Source organism: Cottoperca gobio, chromosome 16, assembly GCF_900634415.1.
Source record: "Cottoperca gobio chromosome 16, fCotGob3.1, whole genome shotgun sequence".
Lineage (NCBI taxonomy): Eukaryota > Metazoa > Chordata > Actinopteri > Perciformes > Bovichtidae > Cottoperca > Cottoperca gobio.
Window position 1 is genome coordinate 14,368,943 of NC_041370.1, and position 23,268 is coordinate 14,392,210.

Sequence of the window (23,268 nt, forward strand, 5' to 3'; positions counted from 1 at the left end):
ATTCAGTGGTGAGAAGTATGCTGATGCCATTGTAAAGCTACAGGAGGAATTTGATCACAGGTTTGCAGACTTCAAGACACACAGAGCCAATTTTCAAATGTTTGCTGACCCCTTCTCCTTCGATGTGCAAGATGCCCCTCCTGTGCTTCAAATGGAGCTCATTGACCTGCAGTGCAATTCTGAACGCAAAGCCAAGTTCAGGGAGGTGAGTGGAAAAGCAGACAAGCTTGGACAATTTTTGAGAGAATTGCCCCCCACCTTCCCTGAGCTTTCCAGGATGTTCAAGCCGACCATGTGCCTTTTTGGGAGCACATATCTGTGTGAAAAGCTCTTCTCCACCATGAACTTTAATAAGTCAAAGTACAGGTCCAAACTTACTGATGAACATCTTCAAGCCATACTGAGGGTCTCAATTGCTTCCTCCCTCAAGCCAAATGTGGCTCTGCTGTGTAAGAGGAAGCGCTGCCAGGTCTCTGGCACCAAGGAGTAGGTTAGAGAAGCATATGTTCTGAAGAACCGTTCATGTTCTGAACTGCTATTATTAAAGATTGAGAAGATTGGATCAGTTGTACTTTTTTTTGGCATAATAGAAACCCTTTTTTTGTGGAATATTTGATGTGGCCCAGCCTCACCCAGAATCTACCTCCAGCGGCCCCCAGGTAAATTGAGTTTGAGACCCCTGATCTAGACTGACATATTTCTTGACGTCTCAGCCAAGTTTCAGTGAGACAAAATAAACAAATCTTATCTGATATTAAATCATTTACTAGTCCAGCTTTAGATGACAAAGATCTGATGTTTAAGAGCCCACATTTAATTGTTCTACTTAGTTGCACTTTAGCAGTGGTGGTGTTAATTTCTATTAGGTTTTTTTGTATAACTCTCCCTCTGTTTAACATTGATTTGATTTCAGTGGTCGTGGGGCAGACACAGTCATTATGGGGATTTGAGTGGGCGACTGCCCGGAAGGAAGCACAGAAGTGTGTGAAACTGCAGCTCTGCCTTCTGGTCTCAACTCCGGGTTGTCATGGATTAGGTCCACTAATAAACTTTGTAATATTAGTAGATATGAGATCCACTCCATCCTACGATGGATGCCGTCACTGCTAATCAGACCAGGAGTTCCCCAGAAAGTCAGCCAAGTCTCTGGCTCAACAGGGCAGAAAAGGAAGAGAGAGATGCCATCGCTAGCTGCCAAGCTACAGTAGCTAACGTTAGCAGAGCCGAAAGGAGTGTAAACAACTGAGGATTAAGCGAGAGTCGCTAAGAGAAGAAGGATAAGGAGAGAGTTGTAAGTGCTTAAAGCATTTAGCAGTGATATTACAGGGAAAAGTCACAGATCAGTGCCTCACACAGCAGTAGTTGGGGAGGTTTAAAGGCTTCCCAATCAAAATACAGAAAAATAATACGGTTTATTTGAGATCTATATGAAAGGAAACTCCTTTGCTATCAGTTCGAATAGATTTGACACTTTATCACATCCTGTAAATGAGTATTTCATACATTTATTGGTGAAGAGGAAACACAAAACTGTTGCATCTCCAGGGTTCGATTGGTGGCGTGCTTCTTTGCTTGGGCGAACGTGTTCAGCTGTAACTGTCCAATGAGCAACGCGCAACGGCTGATTTTAACTGACCAATGAGCGACGAGATGAGGCTATATAAGCCGCCGGTTTGAGGCCGTTAGTCATTCAGCACGAGGAAAAGAGACAGGTAGGCAGCACAAGCAAGCAAGCAAGCAAGCAAGCTAGCTAGCAAGGAGCAGCGCTAGCTAGCTAGCTAGCTAGCAAGGAGCAGCGCTAGCTAGCTAGCTAAGGAGCAGCGCTAACAGCTAACTCGGAGCAGCAAGCAGAAAGCACAAAGCACCAGGGCGGCCAGACACCACACACCAGGGCAGGCCAAATGAGTCTTGGCGACCGCAATTGCCCGATCGCCGGCGGCCAATAAAACCCCAGGGGGGCCTAATAAGCCGGTGCGAGCGGCGGTCAAATGAGCCAAGGCGGCCCTATACATGGGAGGTCATGGGGAAGGGCGAAATGATTGGGGAGGGGGGCCAATTGTGCCCTAAAAATTGATTTAAAAAAAAAAAAGTAATGATAAAAAAAAAAAAAAAAAAGAACATATGTATATACATACATATATGTATGTATATATACGTATATATATATATGTATATATATATACGGTATATATATATATACGTTTATATATATATATATGTATATATATATATAAATACATGTTTATATATATATATATATATATATATATATGTATATATATATATAAATACATATATATATATATATATATATACGTATATGTATGTATATATACCTACATATACATATATATGTGTTTTATGTATGTGTATATATGTATATATTTATATGTGTTTATACATATATATATATATACGTATATCTATTTATGTATATATACTATATATATGTATCTGTAAATATATATATATTTATATATATATATATATATATATATATATATATATATATATATATATATATATACCGCAGGGACCATGTCTTTTCTAAAAATAACACTTGTCACCATGGAGCTTAGTCTAAAATAAATAACACTTGTCACCATGGAGCTTTGTCTAAAATTTGTATTTAATTGTTTTGCTGTTTTTTTTCAAAAATCAATAACACTTGAATTATTCTTTATTTTAAAATGAAAATATTGAATATAGCATTTAAAAAACAAAAATGTTTTATGTATATATGAACTATAACCCTGTAAACTAAATCTCCATTTCCCTTTTCGCTGAGACAAGCTAGCGGGAGCAGCTACGATGGGGCGCTAGGTGCGTTGTTTACGCTAAACATGGCAGAAAAGCGAAAGAAAACGAACTATTTTCACACTGATTGGGAGGTAGAATTATTTTTTACAACAGTGAAGGAAAAGTGTGTATGTCTCATTTGCGTGGCGACGGCAAAGCGGCACATTGTGGAGACACTTCGGTACGTGTCACAGAAGCTACCATGCTAACTACATGCTAACTACACACCTGCAGCACTGCGGGCAGAACAAGCCGGGAGTTAAAGGCAGCTTTGGGCAGCAGCATCTCTTTTCACGAGGCCGGTGAACAAGTCACAGAAAGCAACGGAAGCTTAATTTAGAGCTGCACATTTTTAATACGTATTTTTTAAATAAAGTACAAGAAAGCCTTTTCGGACGGAGAGGTCTGGAAAGGTGCAATGATGGTTATTGCAAACACTGTTCTAAGATGAGAAGAAAGGTTCCGATGTCATCTCCACTCTCTCCAATGTTACAAAGTTAGTGTTTGTACAAACAGAATATGATTTGAAGATGTGACAGTTAATGATTTCCTAAATCTTTTTACAGAAGTCATGCTTTGTATTAAAATATAACTGGTGTAATTTTGAACAAAATGCTACAAATGTTCTCATTCATACAAAACTGTCAATAAAGATATTTACAAAAATATCAGAGATGTGATAACTCTGACTTTCAAATGTTGAAATAGATTAAGAACTTAAATAAATAAATAATGTTGCATGTTTAAATATATCTATTTCCTACCATGGTAAATCATTGTTAATAATCATTGTGAGGAATAATTAACATTAACATGTGATCAGACAGTCTCTTCACGTATATGAATATGTATTATCATTATTAATGATAATATTATCATTATTAATGATAATATTATCATTAAAGGTGAACCGTGCAACTATGTTATTCAGGAAGTTTGTATCAAACAAGTATCTCCAAAAAGACTTAGTCTTTCATAAGGTAATTATATTATTAAGGTGATTATAATTGTCACGTCACCTTCTTAGCCACAAAAGAGGGTTGTTAAAAAGTGAATGAAATTGAAATGAAGTCTTCACAAGCATTCCCATCTTGCACTAGCCTTTAAGAAGATGTTTGAATAACTGATCACTTCTATAATGTAGTTTTCTCTGTGGCTGCACATTATTCTTGTGTGTAATGTTAGGTTTCTTTATCTCAACCCTAGTCATGCTGCAGTTTGGAGGAGCATCTCCGCAACCAGCAGGGTCGGCAGCCATACCTCCTCGCTGTTGGGCGTCAGAAGAGCAAGATTGACAGCTTCTACATCACCATGGATAAGCATCTCATCCCACGGCAGGCAAACCGCTCCCTACCTTGGGGCTTTCGACAAACTTTCCAAAACCCATTTTGTGTTTAATTTGTCGTACGATGCTGCGTTACTGAATTTTTACCCATTCTTGCAGACAACAGTGTATAACATTGATGTGGGGAAAATAAAGGAGTCACACTGCTTGACCAGCTAGTACCGGTCTCACTCTCTGAGTAAGAGGCTAAAACAATACTGACCGGTTTCGTGTGTCAGAATTTGTATCCCAGCAGCCAGAAGTGGATGGTGTTATACTGGAACCGTTGATAAATGATATAGAATTACTGGAAACCCAAGGCCTTAGTCTTAGTAGTGTTTGATTGAGAGGAATGATTCTCAAACAGTATACAGTGAGGAAGATCCCAAAGTGATCCTTCGTGGAAAAAAAATGTTTGATATGCATTACAAATGTCTCCAAGACAACCCAAAATTGAAGTCCTTGTATGGTTTGAAAAAGACTTCTACACTTAACTCATTGAAGTATTTCCATGTTTGAAATAATTACTCATTTGATATAATGCATGACCTTCTTGAGGGTGTGACTCAGTGTGAGATCAAATTGCTTTTTGAATATCTCACAAAAGTCTTAATATCACAAACAGAACTTGCTTTCCAGGATTTATGGTTTTGACTGCAGATTTTTAGAACAAAAGAAACGTCCCACAAGATAAATTTGGACAGTGCTGGCAATGGCATTAGTTTGAATTCTATTCAGACATTGTGTCTTGTGAAAACTTCCCACTGTTTGGTGACATTATTCCTGCAGGAAACGAAACTGGAATGTGTTACTGTTACTTAAAATAATGAAACATGGTTGTGTCACTTTTCTCACTCTAGGTACGACAATATATTTAAAGCATTTGATTGTTGACCACCACAAACTATTTAAGAACTTGTATCCACATAGAAACTTGCTACCGAAGCATCATTTTATGACCCACTGTATATGTGGTCTATGAGGTGTGAAGCCAAAGACAAGATGTTTAAAGATTATTTCAAAAACATAACAAAATCACTTGCTAAAAAGCATCAGATGGCTATTGCTTATCACTGGGAAACCTTCACCCTCAAATAAAAAGAGTATGGTCCAATTAAGACTTATTCCTTCAGAGATGTGAAAGTGGTCAACAATGAAATGCTTGAAATGATTTTGTCAAAAGATGTTTTCTCAACTTGTTGGGTTAAAGTTGATGGTGTAGAATATACATGTGGACTTGTTTGTCTTTTGTCAAATATGTGATATACTTTTGGTTGAAGGTAACACATTTTGTTATTAACAAACGAGCTATTCATCGAGAATTCTTTTGATGACCATCATCGTGCATTTCGAGTGTTCAAAGTGAGGAAACGTTCATAATAAAAATGTCTGAGCTTAAATTCCATAAGCCATTTGATATTCAAAGCTCATACAATGTTCAGGCATGAAGTTTATACATATACCATGAAAATGGCTTTGTTTATTGGAATCAATGAAATATTATTTAATAACATTAATTAGTGTTACTTTAACTCTGTTTTGTGAGTTAAGAAGGAAACTCTGCACAGTGTTATGAAAGTGTTCATTTAACTCTGAAAAGTGTGGACCTATATAAACCCTGAAAAAGTGTTGAAATCAACTGGGAGTTAATTCAACACTGGACTTTTTGCAAGGTCCAGGGTGTGGTTTAAACGGTGAGTTGGTTTATGTACATCCTGACTGAACCCAATTGAATCTAATGAGATAAAGCCGTTATTAAGGCTGTCATGATCGATATCCACATGAATATTAAAGTCACCTACGATAATTACTTTATCTGTTTTAAGGACTAAATTCTGAGAATTCAGATATAAATTCAGAACAGTATAACAAATAAAATTGGCTTTAATATTCCGCCAGCTGTGTGATGCCATTGTGGATGCCGGTTTACCATGGAAGAGGTTTGCTGGAATAACAACCGACGAGCGCCATCAATGACAGGGAGGAGAAATGGACTGGTGGCACTTGTTCAAAGAAAACTGGGAGATGAGGGTGTGGAGGAGGCCATTGCTCTGCACTGCATTATTCATCAGCAGGCCCTTTGCAGCAAATGCCTGAAGTTTGACAATGTGATGTCTGTTGTTGTGAATGCATCAACCACATCAGATCCAGGGGCTTAAAGCACCGGCAGTTACGCGCCTTTTTGGAGGAAATAGAGTCAGCATATGAGGATGTGCTCTACTTCACCGAGGTACGTTGGCTCAGCAGGGGAAACGTCTTGAAGAGGTTCTTTGAGTTGAGAGCAGAAGTGAAAGCCTTCATGGAGAAGGATGGGATGGCTGTTCCTGTGCTAAGTGATCCCAAATGGCTCATGGACTTAGCTTTTCTTGTTGACATCACACAGGAGCTGAATGTACTGAACAAGAAATTACAAGGCCAGGGGCAGCTTGTCAGTGCTGCCTATGACAACGTCAGAGCATTCTCCACAAAACTTGTGTTATGGAAAGCCCAGCTCTCTCAGACAAACCTCTGCCATTTCCCAGCATGCAAGGCACTCATGGATGTGGGCACACCATTCAGTGGTGAGAAGTATGCTGATGCCATTGTAAAGCTACAGGAGGAATTTGATCACAGGTTTGCAGACTTCAAGACACACAGAGCCAATTTTCAAATGTTTGCTGACCCCTTCTCCTTCGATGTGCAAGATGCCCCTCCTGTGCTTCAAATGGAGCTCATTGACCTGCAGTGCAATTCTGAACGCAAAGCCAAGTTCAGGGAGGTGAGTGGAAAAGCAGACAAGCTTGGACAATTTTTGAGAGAATTGCCCCCCACCTTCCCTGAGCTTTCCAGGATGTTCAAGCGGACCATGTGCCTTTTTGGGAGCACATATCTGTGTGAAAAGCTCTTCTCCACCATGAACTTTAATAAGTCAAAGTACAGGTCCAAACTTACTGATGAACATCTTCAAGCCATACTGAGGGTCTCAATTGCTTCCTCCCTCAAGCCAAATGTGGCTCTGCTGTGTAAGAGGAAGCGCTGCCAGGTCTCTGGCACCAAGGAGTAGGTTAGAGAAGCATATGTTCTGAAGAACCGTTCATGTTCTGAACTGTTATTATTAAAGATTGAGAAGATTGGATCAGTTGTACTTTTTTTTGGCATAATAGAAACCCTTTTTTTGTGGAATATTTGATGTGGCCCAGCCCACCCAGAAGATCCTCCTACCAATGTAATTATTGAAATCCTCTCTATGTCAATCAAAAACAACATCTATTTGGGGGGGAAAAACTATTACATTTACCTTGAACATGACTATAGGTTATATATGTGACGGCACACTTTGAAGTTCAGGTTTCAGTGCAAAAGTCCTACACATGGGATAAGGCAAAAACTTTCTAGAAAGATTAAAAACTATACAAACACTTATTAAAGAGAGAAGTTTGCACAGTTTACGCTGACTATAGGAAGGCCTACAAGGGTATACAAAACACATTGGTGTTGGTCCCAGTATAGATCACTATTAGCTAGTATAATCCATCATACTTTACCTTGGTTGTAATGAGGAGGAGCTCTATTTAGGGTTAAAGAACACCCAAAACTAAAGCATCTGATCAAAAATGTCTCCGAAGCTCCTCAATCATTCATTCAGGTGAACAGTTCAATGGCTACAGTTATAGTATAGGCAGCACAGGCTAATTATAATAAAGATTCTTTTCAATTATCTCGGTCTCCTCTGCTCCATCCCATTGGGCAGAAATCCTGCAATGATCGGGACTGGCCATATGAGAGCAGCAACACTCCACACGATGATGACCAAAGTCATGAAACAAGCCACAAGTGTCGACTCGATGGGCTTTCTGTTCAGCCTCCAACTTTTGTCTCCCTTAAGCTCGTCGAGGCTGAAATCCACGCAGCAGAAAGTGACCTGATCCCCGGCCTGCTGACCCCTCGACCTGCCCTGACTAAACCTCCGGTACCGGGACATCCCGCAGCCCACGCACAGCCGGAGCTCCTGCTGACCCCCGGTGACCCCGAGATGCTCGATGACGATAGGCGACGTCGCCCTGTTGAACGCCGCGGAGAAAAAAGCCCTTCCGTGGTTGTTGGTGGTGTAGATGAGCACATCACACTGGAAGCCGAAGCTGCTGTCCCAGTGGGCCACCAGCGAGGTGGGCAAGAGTCTCTGCACGCTCACGTTGCACTGGGACAGAGTCTGCAGGGATGAGGCGTCGGGCGGGGCGTCGCTCTCCTCCACGGACCTCTTGGAGAAGCGCACGTCCACCTCCAGGTTGGACAGGAACCCGTTGGAGGAGTTGTTGGGCGGCATGAGGAGGTCTTCGTCGCTCCAGCCTTGGCATCGCTGGAGAAGTCCGGCCACCGCGGTGAAGAGCCAGGAGGAGAGTCGGAGAGTCGTTCAGCATGGCCCAGGGCGCGTCTCTCCTGCTCGCATGGTGCTGTGACGATCCGCAGGCGACGGGCGAGGCGTGCAATGTTTGGAAATGCCAGTCGTCAGTGGGTTTTTTAAATACCGCAGCTCCCGATGGAGAGATGCTTTCCCCTGCCCGACTGGTATGAAGGGAAACGTCCAAAGCCTGTCACATGCGCGCGTTCCCCCTCCCTTTGTATACTCTCCTTCTGACTTGTTTTCCAAACGTACAGCAGAAGCAGGCTGGGCAGCAACGCGCGCTGCCTTCATCACAGCCCTGAGCTTCTCTGAGCTTCTCCGAGCTTCACTCCCCCTCTGTCACTTCAGGTGTGAGCGCTGAGCACGAAAACACAGAGGAGTGGCGAGGGGAGAGCCTCCAGTGCGCAGGGACAGAAGTTCAACACACATCTTCCAATCAGCAATCCTCACATACACATGCTCAATACAACTTTCTCAACAAAATATATGATTTGAGAACAAAATCCAATCTAATTCTGTCTGTCTCTGTTAATCTGCGACCTTTCACTTTCTCCCAGGATGAGAAAAGACTGTGGATAAGATAAACAAAAATAAGTGGTACATTCAGACATCCTGCAGAGAACAACCTATGTCAGGTTGTAATAGTAGGTTATTAGTTTGTATTTTTCATTTTTATGTGTTCAACTGATCTGTTATATTTTCTGTAAATAAATGATACCATCATAAAGGTTTAAATGCTGTTTCAAAACCATCCCTACACTGCCAGGATTATAATTATGGGGGAAAGCGATGAGTCCTTTATCATTGGTGGACACTAACTAAGAACATTTACTCAAGTGCTTTACTTAAGTTATTTAGAGGTACTTGTATTTTACTTGAGTATTTCCATTTGCTGCTACTTTGTACTTATACTCCACTACAATTCAGATGCAAAATCTTTACTTTTTTATTCCACTACATTTATATGATAAGTGTATTTAACATTTATATGAGTTTAGTTAAGATTAAGATTTAGATTAATAATAGAAAATATAATCAAATACAATTTATTATGTATTATTATAGGTTAAGACAACTTTATTGATCCCGTGGTAAAATTCACAAGCTCCCCGGTAGTATATATAGTACATAGTATAGTAAAAGATATTGGAATTACATCATTACATACCTACTATGTGTACTTTCTTAACCGTAGAACAGCCCTGTGTCCCTAAAAGTCAAAGTTGCTGCAGAGGACTTGAGCTCAGTGTCAACAGTGGGTGCTACAGCCCTGTAATAAGCTATAAAGACAAATATTTTCATGCTTAATACATTTTTTACTTTTGTAAAATTCTATTTAAACGTAATTGGGCTTTGATACCTCTAAAGGTCACAATAAGCTGAGAAACATGATGGGATTTCAAGTGACAAAGGTCACATCAGGGACTTTCACTGTTGTGATTGAGCAGAAGTTAATCTACATCCCACGCAGGAAAGATTCATTTTGGGACCTTTATGTAGCCAGAGTCACCGAGCACAGCATGAATGGTTGCACTGATCTAGCAGACCCACTCGACCGGCAAGGGCTTAAGTGCCTTGCTCAAGAGCACCTCAGCAGTGATGATGAGGCAAAGGCAAGTGCTGCTCTCTCACTTCCCCACCATGATTTATCCTATCAGTCTAAATTCTGTCTAACCCACTGTCTGCATGTATTTCCTCCAGTCAGTGATAAAACAGCAGCAATTCAGAAATGCAAAGACATTTATCATGTCAAATATTTATATTAGAAAATCTGTCATGATGAAATCAACTCTTCTCTGCGCTGTATAACCAGTGGGGGAATGTAACTAAGTACATTTACTCAAGTACTCTACCTAAATTTTTTTAAATACTTGTACTTTACTTGAGTATTTCCATGTTATGCAACTTTATACTTCTACTCCAGTAATTTAAGGGAAATATTGTACTCTTTACTCCACTACATTTATGTGGCAGCTTTAGTTACTTTACAGATTTACATTATTAACACAAAATATAAATCAAATATTACATGATGATGTGATAGATTAAGCTATCCAGCCGTTATAAAGCAATATATAATATATAACTTTGATGAACACATTAATGCATCCAGAATTATAATCCAAAAATATATTATTCTGAAAGAGACCATTCTGCATAATGAGTACTTTTACTTTTATACTTAAAGTACAATTTGAAGCTAATACTTTTGTACTTTTACTTAAGTAAGATTTTGAAGGCATCACTTTTACTTGTAACAGAGTATTTTACACTGCTGTACTGCTGATTTAGCCAGTACTTCTTCCACCTCTGTGTATACACACATTACTATGGTTACCTATACTGACATACAGCCGCTAAATAGATTGTTAGGTTTGTATATATATATAAATAATATGAAATGAAACTTTTGCTTTGTATGTAAGTGTCTGGCATATAAAAAAAAACATCTCTGAGAGGTAAACCCAACAATCTGTTCATAATCCGTTTGCTTGTTTGTTCATCTGTTCTCTGCTCTGAGAGCTTTCTGTACATTGGTGTTTGTTTCTCTATTGTGCACTCAGGGGCAGCCAGACACATCAATAAACATGTGCCTCCACTGTGCTGCAGCAGCAGGGGTTTGTACACAGCAGGAATCACCTGGCTGCTGTATCTGATGCTGAAGAGGACACACTCGCCGTCCCTTACCCTCTGGATCCAACCCTTTGTCACAAACGGCACATCTGATTACATTAAATACTGGGGACACAGCTGCAGTTAATCTCAATTTTGTGGAGTTGTAATAAAAATGTAGACATTAGGACTAGTGGTTGAACACCTGATCCATTTTGGCAACAAGGGTTTCAAGCTGTGGCCACCATGTGAGCCAGCATTGGCCCAAATCACACTGAGCTCAAAGTCAACCCCGGCTCCCAAATAAATGAAGTTTATGCAACTCAGGGTTGAACTGGACTGAACCCGATGATAGAAAAATGACTGAGAGGCCATGACTGACCTTCATCCCCCTGTCAGGACTGCACTCCGTGTCAATTTTATAACAAGGTTTAATCTTTCACAATCAAAGACATCTATTAAATCACTTTTCAAAACTTTGCTTCAAAAAAAGCTTTTTATTAATTCAAGCACATCATTTTATTCTCAACATGTCTTATCTTTTAATGTTATTGCTTTCTTCTTTATATATTACTTTGGGGTATTTGATTTCCACTCAATTTGTATTGTTGTAATTGTATGATTTTATGTTTTTTGTTCCTGGTTTAATCATGCATCTGTAACTTTGTTTTGAAAAGTGCTAAATTAATACATTTACAATGGGTTTAAAAAAAAAATTGTATTGTTATTGTATTAACAATTCACTGACATTTTGTTTGGGTTTAAGATCTCTTTTCCAAGCGAGAAAAATTCACAAGAACGCAATTAGCAAAACAAAATCAAAACAATAACAAGGAAATAGAAATTGTTACAATAATCATAAAATAAACATCAGATAATAATGATTTAGAATCTCCAAGGGGAATGTCAGACTTTAGTTTGAGGGCAGTTTGCAGTTCATTCCCTTTAAAAGGTGTACAGTACCTGAAACCAGTTCTGCCAGCACTCGTGCGTACATGAGGGACATCTGAGGTTAAGTAGTTATTTTGTTCTGTAGTTACTAGATTTACATAAGAGAAGGGATGTATAGTGCTTGGGAGCTTTAACAGTAGAGCTTTAAATGAATAACAGGAGATGCCAATCACTTAACTGTTCATGCATCTTGCTTCAGGTAAACACATTTTAAAGGTTGGATATGGATTTACAGTTATGCATATTACCAGAATACTCCTCCTAACACTGTATACATAATGCATCAGGAAACATAATAAGCTATTAACAGAATGAGGTCCTTGACCAGAGGCAAAATCATGATGAATTATTTTCTTTCATTTTTGCAGGTTCCGAAATAGGAACGCTACTTGTATGAATTGTTTTCTTCTGTGCTGTTTAAATGGTGTAATTTGCTCCAAAGACTTGCCTCCGTGTATTTGATGTGAGAGCCAGCTGAAGTGAAAGACTGCTTTGGTATCAATTTGCACCTGAAAGCCTCGTCACCTTGTCTCTGTTTAATTCTGACAGCTTATTCTAATCAACATTTTTTTTTTAAACAATCATGTAGGTGTTTGTTTCTCTTTCTACACAAACAGACATCTCTCTGGTGCTTAAAAACAGTCCCACACGTTTCCAAATGCCGGTCCCTTCCCCTCAGATCTGCTCGAGTCTAGACAATGTACTGGTGAGCAGAGCAAGAAAATGTAAATTACTTTCTTGTTCATTAATTATGCTATAAAAATGTAAATTGCTTCGGTGACAAAAATGCAAATGGGACTAAGATAAAAGTCTCTTGTGCCAAAGGAGAATTTATGAAAGATTCATTTTTTTTAAATGTGTCTCTTTATTCAGGAAACCAAAAGGAGGAGCTGTAAGTGGCTCCTGGCCGACTCTGTGCTGGATCAGACACCATTAGTCTGAACCACAGCCTCACACAGACAACTGACTTCATTACAAGTTCAGGATTCAGGTGCGTGCATCCTCATACGCACAATATTCAAGCTCATATAATCACTACTAGGACTTATCACCACGGCAACAAAACATTCAGTATTTCTAGAAGCGGAGGAGCAGCGGTATTGATAACAATAATACAACTAATAACATCTCCATCGTTGTTATTGTCATGTCGGGTGTCAGTGTCAAGAACATTGCAGGCACAAATATTCATAACAATGTTGTGTTCAGGTCCTGTCTATTAGAGAGCATCACACAGCTACAGCAGAGAGTTTCTTCCTCTCTCACTTCTCTTCTGAAGAAATAATAAAGTCCGAGTATGACCCGCTTAGCAAACAGGGCAGCACTGTAGCACATAGTGATCATAAAATACAGAAGTGGATCCAATATATTTATTAAATTCAGGCCTTAAAGCTAAGTGGGGCATCATCAACACCAGCAAATCATACCATATATCTTCCATGCAGACAGTGTGGGGGAAGTATTCACACATTATTTCATATATTTTACACATGAAGTTCAGTTCACTCACCAGCACGAGTCTACTGAAGGATTATCTTGGATTTCTTAACAGAAAGTTATGCTGTTATGCACTTGGCACATGGAGTTTGAAATATGTGGGCATTTACCAGGCATGGAGGGTTTAACAAAAGATGCTACTGAGTTGTATTTTGGGAATTGTAGGATTTTATTTGGAAACGTCAGGATTGGCCTTTGCAGCTCGGATCTTGATGTCTTTTAAAAAATGTTATCCGTCTCTTGTGAGTCCCAATTTTATGGAAGTAAAATACTAAATCAATGTGGTACCTTAGAAATATTACAATGTAAAACTACTTAATTATAATGCTGCAATGAAATACTTGAGTTCAAATACAGACAAATTATACAAGCACAATCTTCATTAGTATTAAAAAGTGTTTTTTTTTTTTTGTTTTTTTTGCCGGATACTGTTAGGCTTGGTGTTACAACATCTCTTTTGCTTATGATGATGGTAGAGGCCCTGATGATGCTCTAACTACTACAACTCACTGTATTATAAAGCACCTTCAACATCTCACATTTTGTGGTAGACTAATGTTTATCTATTATAACTCAGCATTTAACACCATACTCCCTCAGATCCCGTTGAACAAGCTGAAACTGATGCAGGTGAACCCGTAAATAATCAGATGGTATCATGCATTTCTTACAGGAAAACAGCAGCAGGTAAACTCAGCTCTCTCTGACCTGCAGATTATAAGTACTAGAGCTCTCTCCTTCTTTTCCCTTTATATACGAATGATTGTATGAACCAGTACACAATGTACACATGATACTCAGTCATTGCTATGTATAAGTCCGATATAGAAGAGGTTGTGCAGTGGTGTGAGGGGCACAAGCTGATGTCAAACGTTCCAAAAATGAAGAAAGAAATGGTCTTCGATCGTAGGCCTGTTGGTGGCCACAGCCCAGTTAGACTCAAGAGTTGAGCAGCTAACAACATACAAGTAGGTATTTACTGTGATTCTCAGTTACAGTGGAGTAAAGTGGAGTAAAGTGGAGTATGGTTGTTCACAGATCAGACAGCGTCTAATTTTCTGCAAAGGCTCAGGGTCCATGGAGTGTATAAAAGCATTATATTATTGTTCTACAGGGAAGCCTTCAAATCTATTATTCATTACACTTGGTAACCTGTCCATTAAACTCAAATCACAACTCCAAAACCTGTTTAGAAGGGCTCTCAAAATAATTGCCATTCTGCCCCCCATCTTCTCTCCAGGAGATATTTGAGGAGACAGTCAGGAAGCAGGGCCTTAAAATCATTTCTGACACAAAACACATCCTTAGCTATTAGTATGAGCTGATGCCTTCGGGCAGAAGGTACAGGTTACCAAACTGTAAGTTGAGCAGGTATCAATCCGACGACTGTAACAGTGTGGTTTTTATTAAATTAAATTAAAATTTGGTGTAGGGGTGTCATGCAATATTCTTGGGAGTATGTTGTATATGTGTGTTACTGAACGTTAACGGTAGTTTGATGTACATGTATGCAGATATATTCGATATACTATATACGTCACCTGTGTCGGCCAGTGTTCTCTCAAATGCCCAAGACAAATTTCTCCTAAGGAAGACAATAAAGGCTAATCCATATCTTAAAAGTGTGCATTAGTACTCTACTGTACTTGAGTAAAGAGTAAATATGCATAGTCACTTTCAACCACTACATACATTTGAACTGTATATTGTTTTGTCTTCATATGATTTATTTTATCACACTTGGTCCTATACAAGAAAGTTAGCATCTCTATCTCACTGTTAAGCTTTAAGTGAGAGGAGGGCAATTAAAACGCTCATGAACACGTGTAAGAATTTATTTAAAACTCAGTGTATTCGGATCTTAATAAGTTTGCCACCAGAGCCTCCATTACAGTCGGTTTGAGTGTATGCAGTGAGAGAGAGCTGAGGGATCTGAGGAGTTGTACACTAATTAGCTACATGAATTGCCAAGGAGCTGCTCTGAAATCAGGCAAAGTGGATTGGGAATCAGAAAGAAGATATACTAAATATTTTGTAGAACAGCTTGTCTGTTGCAGAAACTGCATTTTTCATCTTCAGTAGGTAAAAGTTGTGCAGTAGCAGTGCAAAAAAGAAATGAGAACAGGAAAGATGAGGATAGAGCGAGATGCTGCCAGACAGATTCTTTTAAGATCTTGTTCCAGATCCGAACCTTCTCATCTCCTCTGTACCACCATGTTTCTCTCTGGGGCCTCCACGAGAACAGATAAGTGGAGGACTCAAGGGGCTGACAATGTGAAATCGGCCCTAGAAATAACATCACACTTATCAGGCTCTCTGAACCGGAGTCAGGGGCATGCAGAGACCCATCAGCCTGCTCCTCGCCGCTATCAGGGAGCTGAGACGGTGTGAGATTGCTTCTCTGGGGCACCAACGGCCTAGTTCTCATCGAAGTGGATGTGGATTGTGAATCACGCACCCTGTCCACGAAAGGTCATCTTGGACAGGTGAAGACAAGTCAGCCCCTCCCCCCCCCCTCACTCCCCTCATCATTTCTATCTAAGGCACTGCTGCGGCTGCTCTGTGTGGTTGTTTGTCATCTGGTTCTCTGCTAGTGAAATGCAATCGTCCTCCAAAAACAGGGCGAGAGGGGTGATTACCATGAGCTGTTTGTCATAGTGGGATCGGGGAGGTGAATGTGGGTTAGACAAGGAGGATGATTGGTTGCTTTCAAAAGTGATTTGTTTGAAGAACAACAGAGGCTGCCTGTACCTGAGACTATAAGAAAAAGTAACAGTCCAAAATGAAGAACTAAAGGTTCAATGTGTAAGATATGCCAGAATTTTAATTTAAAACATTAAAACAATTAACTAACATCATCAACAGAATGTGAAGAGGTAACAGTGTTGATGTTATGTCAAAGAGGTTTCTGTGTTGTGTTGCAGAGATATCCACTGAAGTTAGCATCTAACTGACAGTGCCGTGCCAGTCTTGTAATACCACTTGTTCCTCTGGAGGCAATAGTGAGTCACTGTAGCGCCAGTCTGCCCTCAGTACAGAGAGAGAAGAAGTACAGCTGCCTGACTCGCTTGTAAATATTACAGCCATGTCCTGTGTCTGTTTAATAGTTTGTTTATTGAATTACATTCAAAGTGGCAGAAACGAGAAAACCACCCGCACCACCTCGCTTCGTCCTCTCAGCTGCCAGGAGGTTGTTTCTCTGAGTGTAAAGCTGTCGGCAGCCCTTCAGTTAGCAGTTAGCTCGAGTTCATTCACAGCACCGGGGAACAGCAAACTCCCTGTTGCTGCTGTTACACAGGTGCAGCAGCCCGCTGTGACTGCCGGCGCTGGGGCTTGTTCTGGCTGAGCTCAAGTCTCTTCAGTCAGCAACTGGAGCTCCGGTCTGACAGAGGCGGCTGCAGAGCGCTGGTTCTGCAGACCTCTCTCTTTCCCCGGCTGCGCCGCCCCCTGGAAGATGAAACGAATATGCGGGTCGTTTTCTCGTTTCTGCCACTTTGGATTTTGTCCAATAAACAAACTAACGTAACATTACACGGACTACAGCCCCCGGTTAACATTACTGGCCAGTAAACACAGATGATCAGCCCCGCGTGAAGATTATAAGACAGCAGTGTTTTTTGACCGGCTCTCAGAGTTTCAGCAGTTTGGTCGATTTTGGTATTCTTGCCCTGCTGACTGACTGACAGGCATTACACAGGAGTATAATGTAATGTAAAAATACATTAGAATACAATAAATATGCCAAACAACTACAACTAAAATATAAACATTAGAGATTGTAAGGGCCCAGTTTAGAGGTGGAGAAGGTGAAGGTGGCTGGGAATTACACATTGAACCTTAAATGCAACCAAAAACGAAATTATTAAAAGACTTTGCTACTAAACTGAGGAACAATGCCAGGTTTTTTTTGTATTACAGTGATATATAAAGAAGTGGTACACTGAGACAAAGCTGGCACCTGCAAAGAGGATGAGACTTTCACAGAACTGATTCCATGTTTTATTTCAGTGTGTTCTTTCTCCACAGATAAATTGGCTTTGCTCACTTATACGCTCCCTGAGGACATCGTGCCTCCATCTGCTCCAGTTATATGATACCTTTCATTTTTCCTTATACGTCACGTTGTTAGAGGACCATTATTTTGAAAAGAATATTGTTCTGGAGCGGACACATTTCTCTGAGTACAGACCTCACAGCATCTGAAGAGAAGATACATTTAGTTTTTAATGTTTATGTTGATTACACTCAAAATGTTTATTATGTTATCTTTTTTGTTGTTAATTTAAATCGTTTTTATCGGTGAGAAACTTAAGCAAACAATAACTGCAGAGTTTACAGACTTTTCATATATATATACATTTTTTTAATATTGATCAGGGGCCTGCTACAAGCCAATCTTTTTTTGTTGTCATTTTCATTTTTTACTTCAAAGTGACAGTAGAGATACAGACAGGAAGTGCAGCGAGAGAGAGGAGGTGGGACGGGTTGCATGTAGGTCTCTGGCTGGAATCAAACCAGGAATGTTGTGGTTACATAACGTTTGATTAGTAGGACGTTGACCACCCGAGCAATCAGGATTTAACAATAATCAATTAATTCAAAATCTGATATTGTGGGGTTGTTTGTTGATATTTCCAGGCTACTGTCAATCAAATCGATTTGAACTATTCTTGAACTATTCCCTTAAAAGAAATAATACAGATGTTTTTTTCTCACCAGACTTGAACTTTCATTGTTCCCTTCGATGTCATAAATATTTAATCGTATTGAGCAAAGCTTTAGATTTGAAACCATATTTTCTGTGCTTTAATTCCTGAGATGCTGTACTCTTTTTTTATTTTCCCAGTTCGCTATTCTTTGTCTTTCTGTTGCCTTTTTCATGAAATTATACTTATGAAAATAGTTCCTCATTCACAAAGAGACTGGATGTATTTTGTACTTATTGGTCATCAATATACATGCTGTACGTCAATCAATCTGTAAGCTTTGAAATGTGTCTGTGTTGTGAAATGAGAAAAGGTTGCATCGGTCAAATTCACAGTGTCTTCCACTGCTTTAGATCTGGTGTATAGTTCAAACAGTTGTATTGACTCTAAACATGAAAGCACTTCAATGAAAGCTGCCTAGAAAGTGACCTTTAAGCTAACCTTATTTTGCCCTTAGTACATCTTTTTCATCCATCATGTGGGTACACTTAGGATTTCCTTGATTTGTAAAACCGAATTACTATTTTTTAGAAGTGAGCATCAAAACGAGATGTTCAGGATTTCAGCAGGAATCTTTAACAAATGAAAAAAGACCATTCACCAGCACCTGCAGTCCTCTGTGAAACACTGTAATGATGAGGAAGTGAGTATCAGATTCATTCATCAGGGAGCCTCCCTCTGTATCTGCAGACAGATCTTTGGCTGTATGTGGAGAGTTAGTGTCTCAACTGTGTCAAAAAACCCATTTCCCGCTCTCATTCCTTCTCTTCAGCCACATCCTGTTGTGCCCTGAGCAGAGACGCCCACTTAACTCTGATATACGACGGCAGGCCCAGAGCAGAGCCCCAGGTTTAGCTCTCTGACGTCAGGCTGAGAAACTCTATCTCCTGCTAATGATACCCCACCCTCCTTTTTCTCTCCACTCCTTCACTGCTTGCGCCTGCACGTCAGATCAAAGGTGAGAGCCACAGGGAGAGCTCGGAGAAAAGAGGCTCTGATGAGACACTGCCTCCTCTTGCTCCTCCTCAGCAATCACTTTACGCTGGTTTGCATAAAAGAAATAGTGCTCCTCTCAGAAATCACGTATAATGAAAACTCTTGTAGTGCAGCTGCCAGTAAATGTGTGTCATGGAATCATTTCAAACATCTTTGATGGTAACTTTACTTTTGTGAAACTGTTATTTTAGTTGATTCACTTGGGTAAATACAAAAATAAATTATGTCCATTTGACCCCATTAGATAACAGAAGCTTAAAAATGACAAACCAAAAGTTTAAAGAAAGTTACACTTAAAAATCTGGCCCTTGATCAAAGTTAAAGTAAGACTTTGAGGTAAAACAGAAAATGGCAGTGACATGCTTTAAATAATATTTCTTATAAGGCATCCTTTATAAAGGAGTTATAAGCATAAACAAATTGCTTTATTAATGGTTAATAAATATTTTAATATTGCTGAAAAGTCCACTAATAAGTCATTAATAAGAACACCTTTTTGTGAAAAATCTCTCCTCCCAAATGACATTTTGTATTTTTAGTTACAGCTCCTTCCTCAGGAAAACCCTCAAATGTACTGTTAGACCACTGACCGTGAGCAAAAGAGTTTCTGAGCATCTGGATCAAAATCCATTTATCAAAAATGTATTAACATTTATAATTGTAGTCTTGATGGCTTATTGGAAAGTAAAAAACCCACTAGTAATGCATTACAAACATGTATAATGGTGGAGGCCATCAAAAGAGATTGTTCACAACAATGTTTTTTTTCTTTTAATTGGCACCATTAAACAGAAACAAATGAACAAATAAATATGAGACTCTTGACAATCAATGCAATTTGTTCCGTCAAATGTGCATATTCAGGTTATATCAGCTGTGGGAAATAGTTTTTTCTGTATCTGCGGGCAGTCATTTAAGTTGAATAAAAATTAGATTGGATTTTTTTAGAATGAAAAATAATAATTACAAGAGGAGATTACAGGGTTGCTAAGGTAACAAGCATAGCCATCACTTACTTTATGCACTCACTCACACACGCACACACACACACGCACACACACACTCACTCACTCACACACACACACACACACAAACACACGCACGCACGCACGCACACACACGCACACACACACGCACACACACACTCACTCACACACACACACACACACACACACAAACACACGCACGCACGCACACACACACACACACACACACACACACACACACATACACACACACACACACACACACACACACACACAAAATAAAATGTTTTGTCAAAAAGCATAGACTTTTAAACAGCCCCCTTACCCACCCTTGTCCATCCATAGAACACCTTATTTCTTACTCCTAGATAAAGTTAAATATAGAAAATCTTTATGGAAGTAAGTTTAGAGTGATCTGCATAATGTGTACATTCAAAGGAGAAAAATAATACAATGTGGAGTTTAAATAAAAGAGGGGAATTAAACCAATGATGATGGCAGTGATGGTCAGGGACCTCGACGGACCAGACCCGGGCAGCAGAAGCTGGCACTGGGGACGTGGAACGTCACCTCTCTGTGGGGGAAGGAGCCGGAACTAGTGCAGCCTCCCTAGGGAGGTGTTCCAGGCACGTCCAGCTGGGAGGAGACCCCGGGGAAGACCCAGGACTCGGTGGAGAGATTATATCTCCTCACTGGCCTGGGAACGCCTCAGGATCCCCCAGTCGGAGCTGGAGGATGTGGCCCGGAGAAGGGAAGATTGGGGTTCCTTACTGGAGCTGCTGCCCCCGTGACCCGATCCCGGATAAGCGGTAGACGATGGATGGATGGATGGATAATAATAATAATAATAATAATAATAATAATAATAATAATAATAATAATAATAATAATAATAATAATAATGATACAATAAAAAAATTATATATACATTAAAAAATGTGGGGGTATATAGTCCATGGAAAGAAAATCTCTGATTTTGGGAGGGCCAAAATTTTAAGACAGAATAGTGTTAGATTTGAATGAAAGTAGTCCTATCTAGTAAAATAGTCTATCGTTTTAAAGGACATGGGATTGTCGTTGTCAACGTACACAGTGTTGATAAAGTTGATTTAAATCCAAGATGGCGGCGCCCATGGCGAAGTCGTGATTCCAGGAAACAGGTCATTTACAGCTAATTTGAAATCGGAGTATGCCATTTATAACATGGACTATTGGATTTATGTCAATACAACTATAACTCGGAAATAAAGGACCTGCAAATAAAACAGTAAGAACATTTAAACTAATGTTTTTCGTAAATGTACCTCAGCTTCATCTTCCTCTGTGACTCAGTGCAACTAAAGACTGCAACGTTACAGTTTATAAATATTTAAAGTCTACGAGTGTTACCAGCAGACAAGAAATATGTATTAATGTATCCAGGAGAGAACCTTGCGTCATCCAAAGTCAAGTAACATTTGCGCTGCATGTAATTGTTGGTCATGCATGTTCATCATCATACGATCAGAATCACCTTTAAAAGTACAGTAGGCTATGTGAAGGCTACTCTTAAAAGCAATTCACGATGCAAAATATCAAGTGCTTTTCCCCTTTAATACTTCACCTCATTTAAAATTAAACTGACCTGCTATTCATTTTCTCCACAGAACTATACAAACGACAGTTACAGTATTGTCACGATTGAGAGGTTAATTGATAAGTAAACATGAATTAACAGTAAACATTTACAAATAAATTACCTATTTTAATCATCGGTTGTGGAAGAGGAGCTGGGCTATTGGAGAAAACACAACTATACCAATTATTTTTTTACCAAATATGTCAATATTGATATTGTGGTGATGCTTTAAGCTGGTGATATTCATTAGGGCTGCAAGTAAAAAATATGTTCATTATCTGTTTATTACTTTTCAAACATCATGTTATCATTTAGTATTTTAAAATGTTTATATACTGTATATATATATATATATATATATATATATGATATGTGTGTATATATAATATAATATATATACAGCATATATATATATATATATATATATATATATATATATATATATATATATATATTATATAATTATATATAATAATATATATTATATAATATATATATTTAAGTTAATATATTACATTTACAGTTCTTTAAAACAGAATAAAGCAGCAAATCTTTTTATTTTAGAAATTTAAACTAGGTAAGATTTGGCTTTTTTGCTTGATGGATTTAACAATCCGCTTGTTAAAATTGTTGCACATTGATTTTCTGCCAATCCGTCAGGACCTATTGTTACGTTTGGTTCTATTTTTTATTTAAAGTACATTTTTGACAAGGAACTATCTATAATATCGTGACCAAGCAGGCATTTAGGACTTTCGAGACTAGAAAGAGCAACATTTAAACTCTTTTACATTATAATAATAACCAAAATCCCAGACAATATCTAATCACATATCAGGATATTGATATTGAATGTGCATCGCTATTTACTGCAAGCACAAATATGATACCTGAGTTTTTGAACTGATACCAAAACAATACTTTTTTCTTCTGATCCCCCTTTCTATTTAACAAAATACAACTTCTCAAAGCCCAACTAGCCCAAAATGCACCAGTGTTGAATTGTTTCTTAATACAAAGCAGCCATACATGCATTTAGTCTAAAATGAGCACAATTATGATTTAAATCTGATGATTTAGTTTAGCAACACCAATAATTTGCTGGGGAAAGTTTCCAACTGTCAGTACATGACAGTTTTTGACACGTCAGTTGGTACCTTAAAAGTTTTGGCGTACGAAACAAGTCTTTAGACATGGCCGACAACTCCAGATGTTCAGATAAAGCATTGCCTTCGTCTGCTGTAGTGAAGCAGCTGGTTGCTTGCAGAAGTTTTCAGTCCCTTTTTACAGGAGACACCCGACTGGATGAGCCCAGTCACCATAGAAACATTTTCCCAGTCTTTCGCTTCAGCCCACTCACTTGCACCTTCAGAGATGCACACAACCTTGAGTGCTCG

General features: G+C 39.1%; 2 protein-coding genes across 3 annotated transcripts in view; one reads left to right on the top strand and one right to left on the bottom strand.

Annotated features, from left to right (window-relative positions):
- Window positions 1–7,326: 7,326 nt before the first annotated feature.
- Window positions 7,327–8,837, bottom strand: tmem158 (transmembrane protein 158). The gene is given in 2 exon segments (XM_029451759.1): window positions 7,327–8,483; window positions 8,485–8,837. Coding segments are annotated over 2 exon segments (702 nt in total). The 5' UTR covers window positions 8,521–8,837; the 3' UTR covers window positions 7,327–7,817.
- Window positions 8,838–21,362: 12,525 nt separating this feature from the next.
- The window catches only part of lars2 (leucyl-tRNA synthetase 2, mitochondrial), a 30,580-nt gene continuing 28,674 nt past the window's right edge, over window positions 21,363–23,268 (top strand). For both annotated transcript variants that reach the window (XM_029452546.1, XM_029452547.1), the window contains exon 1: window positions 21,363–21,520. The gene's annotated coding sequence lies outside the window, so the exon portion shown is untranslated. The remainder of the gene's footprint in view (window positions 21,521–23,268) is intronic.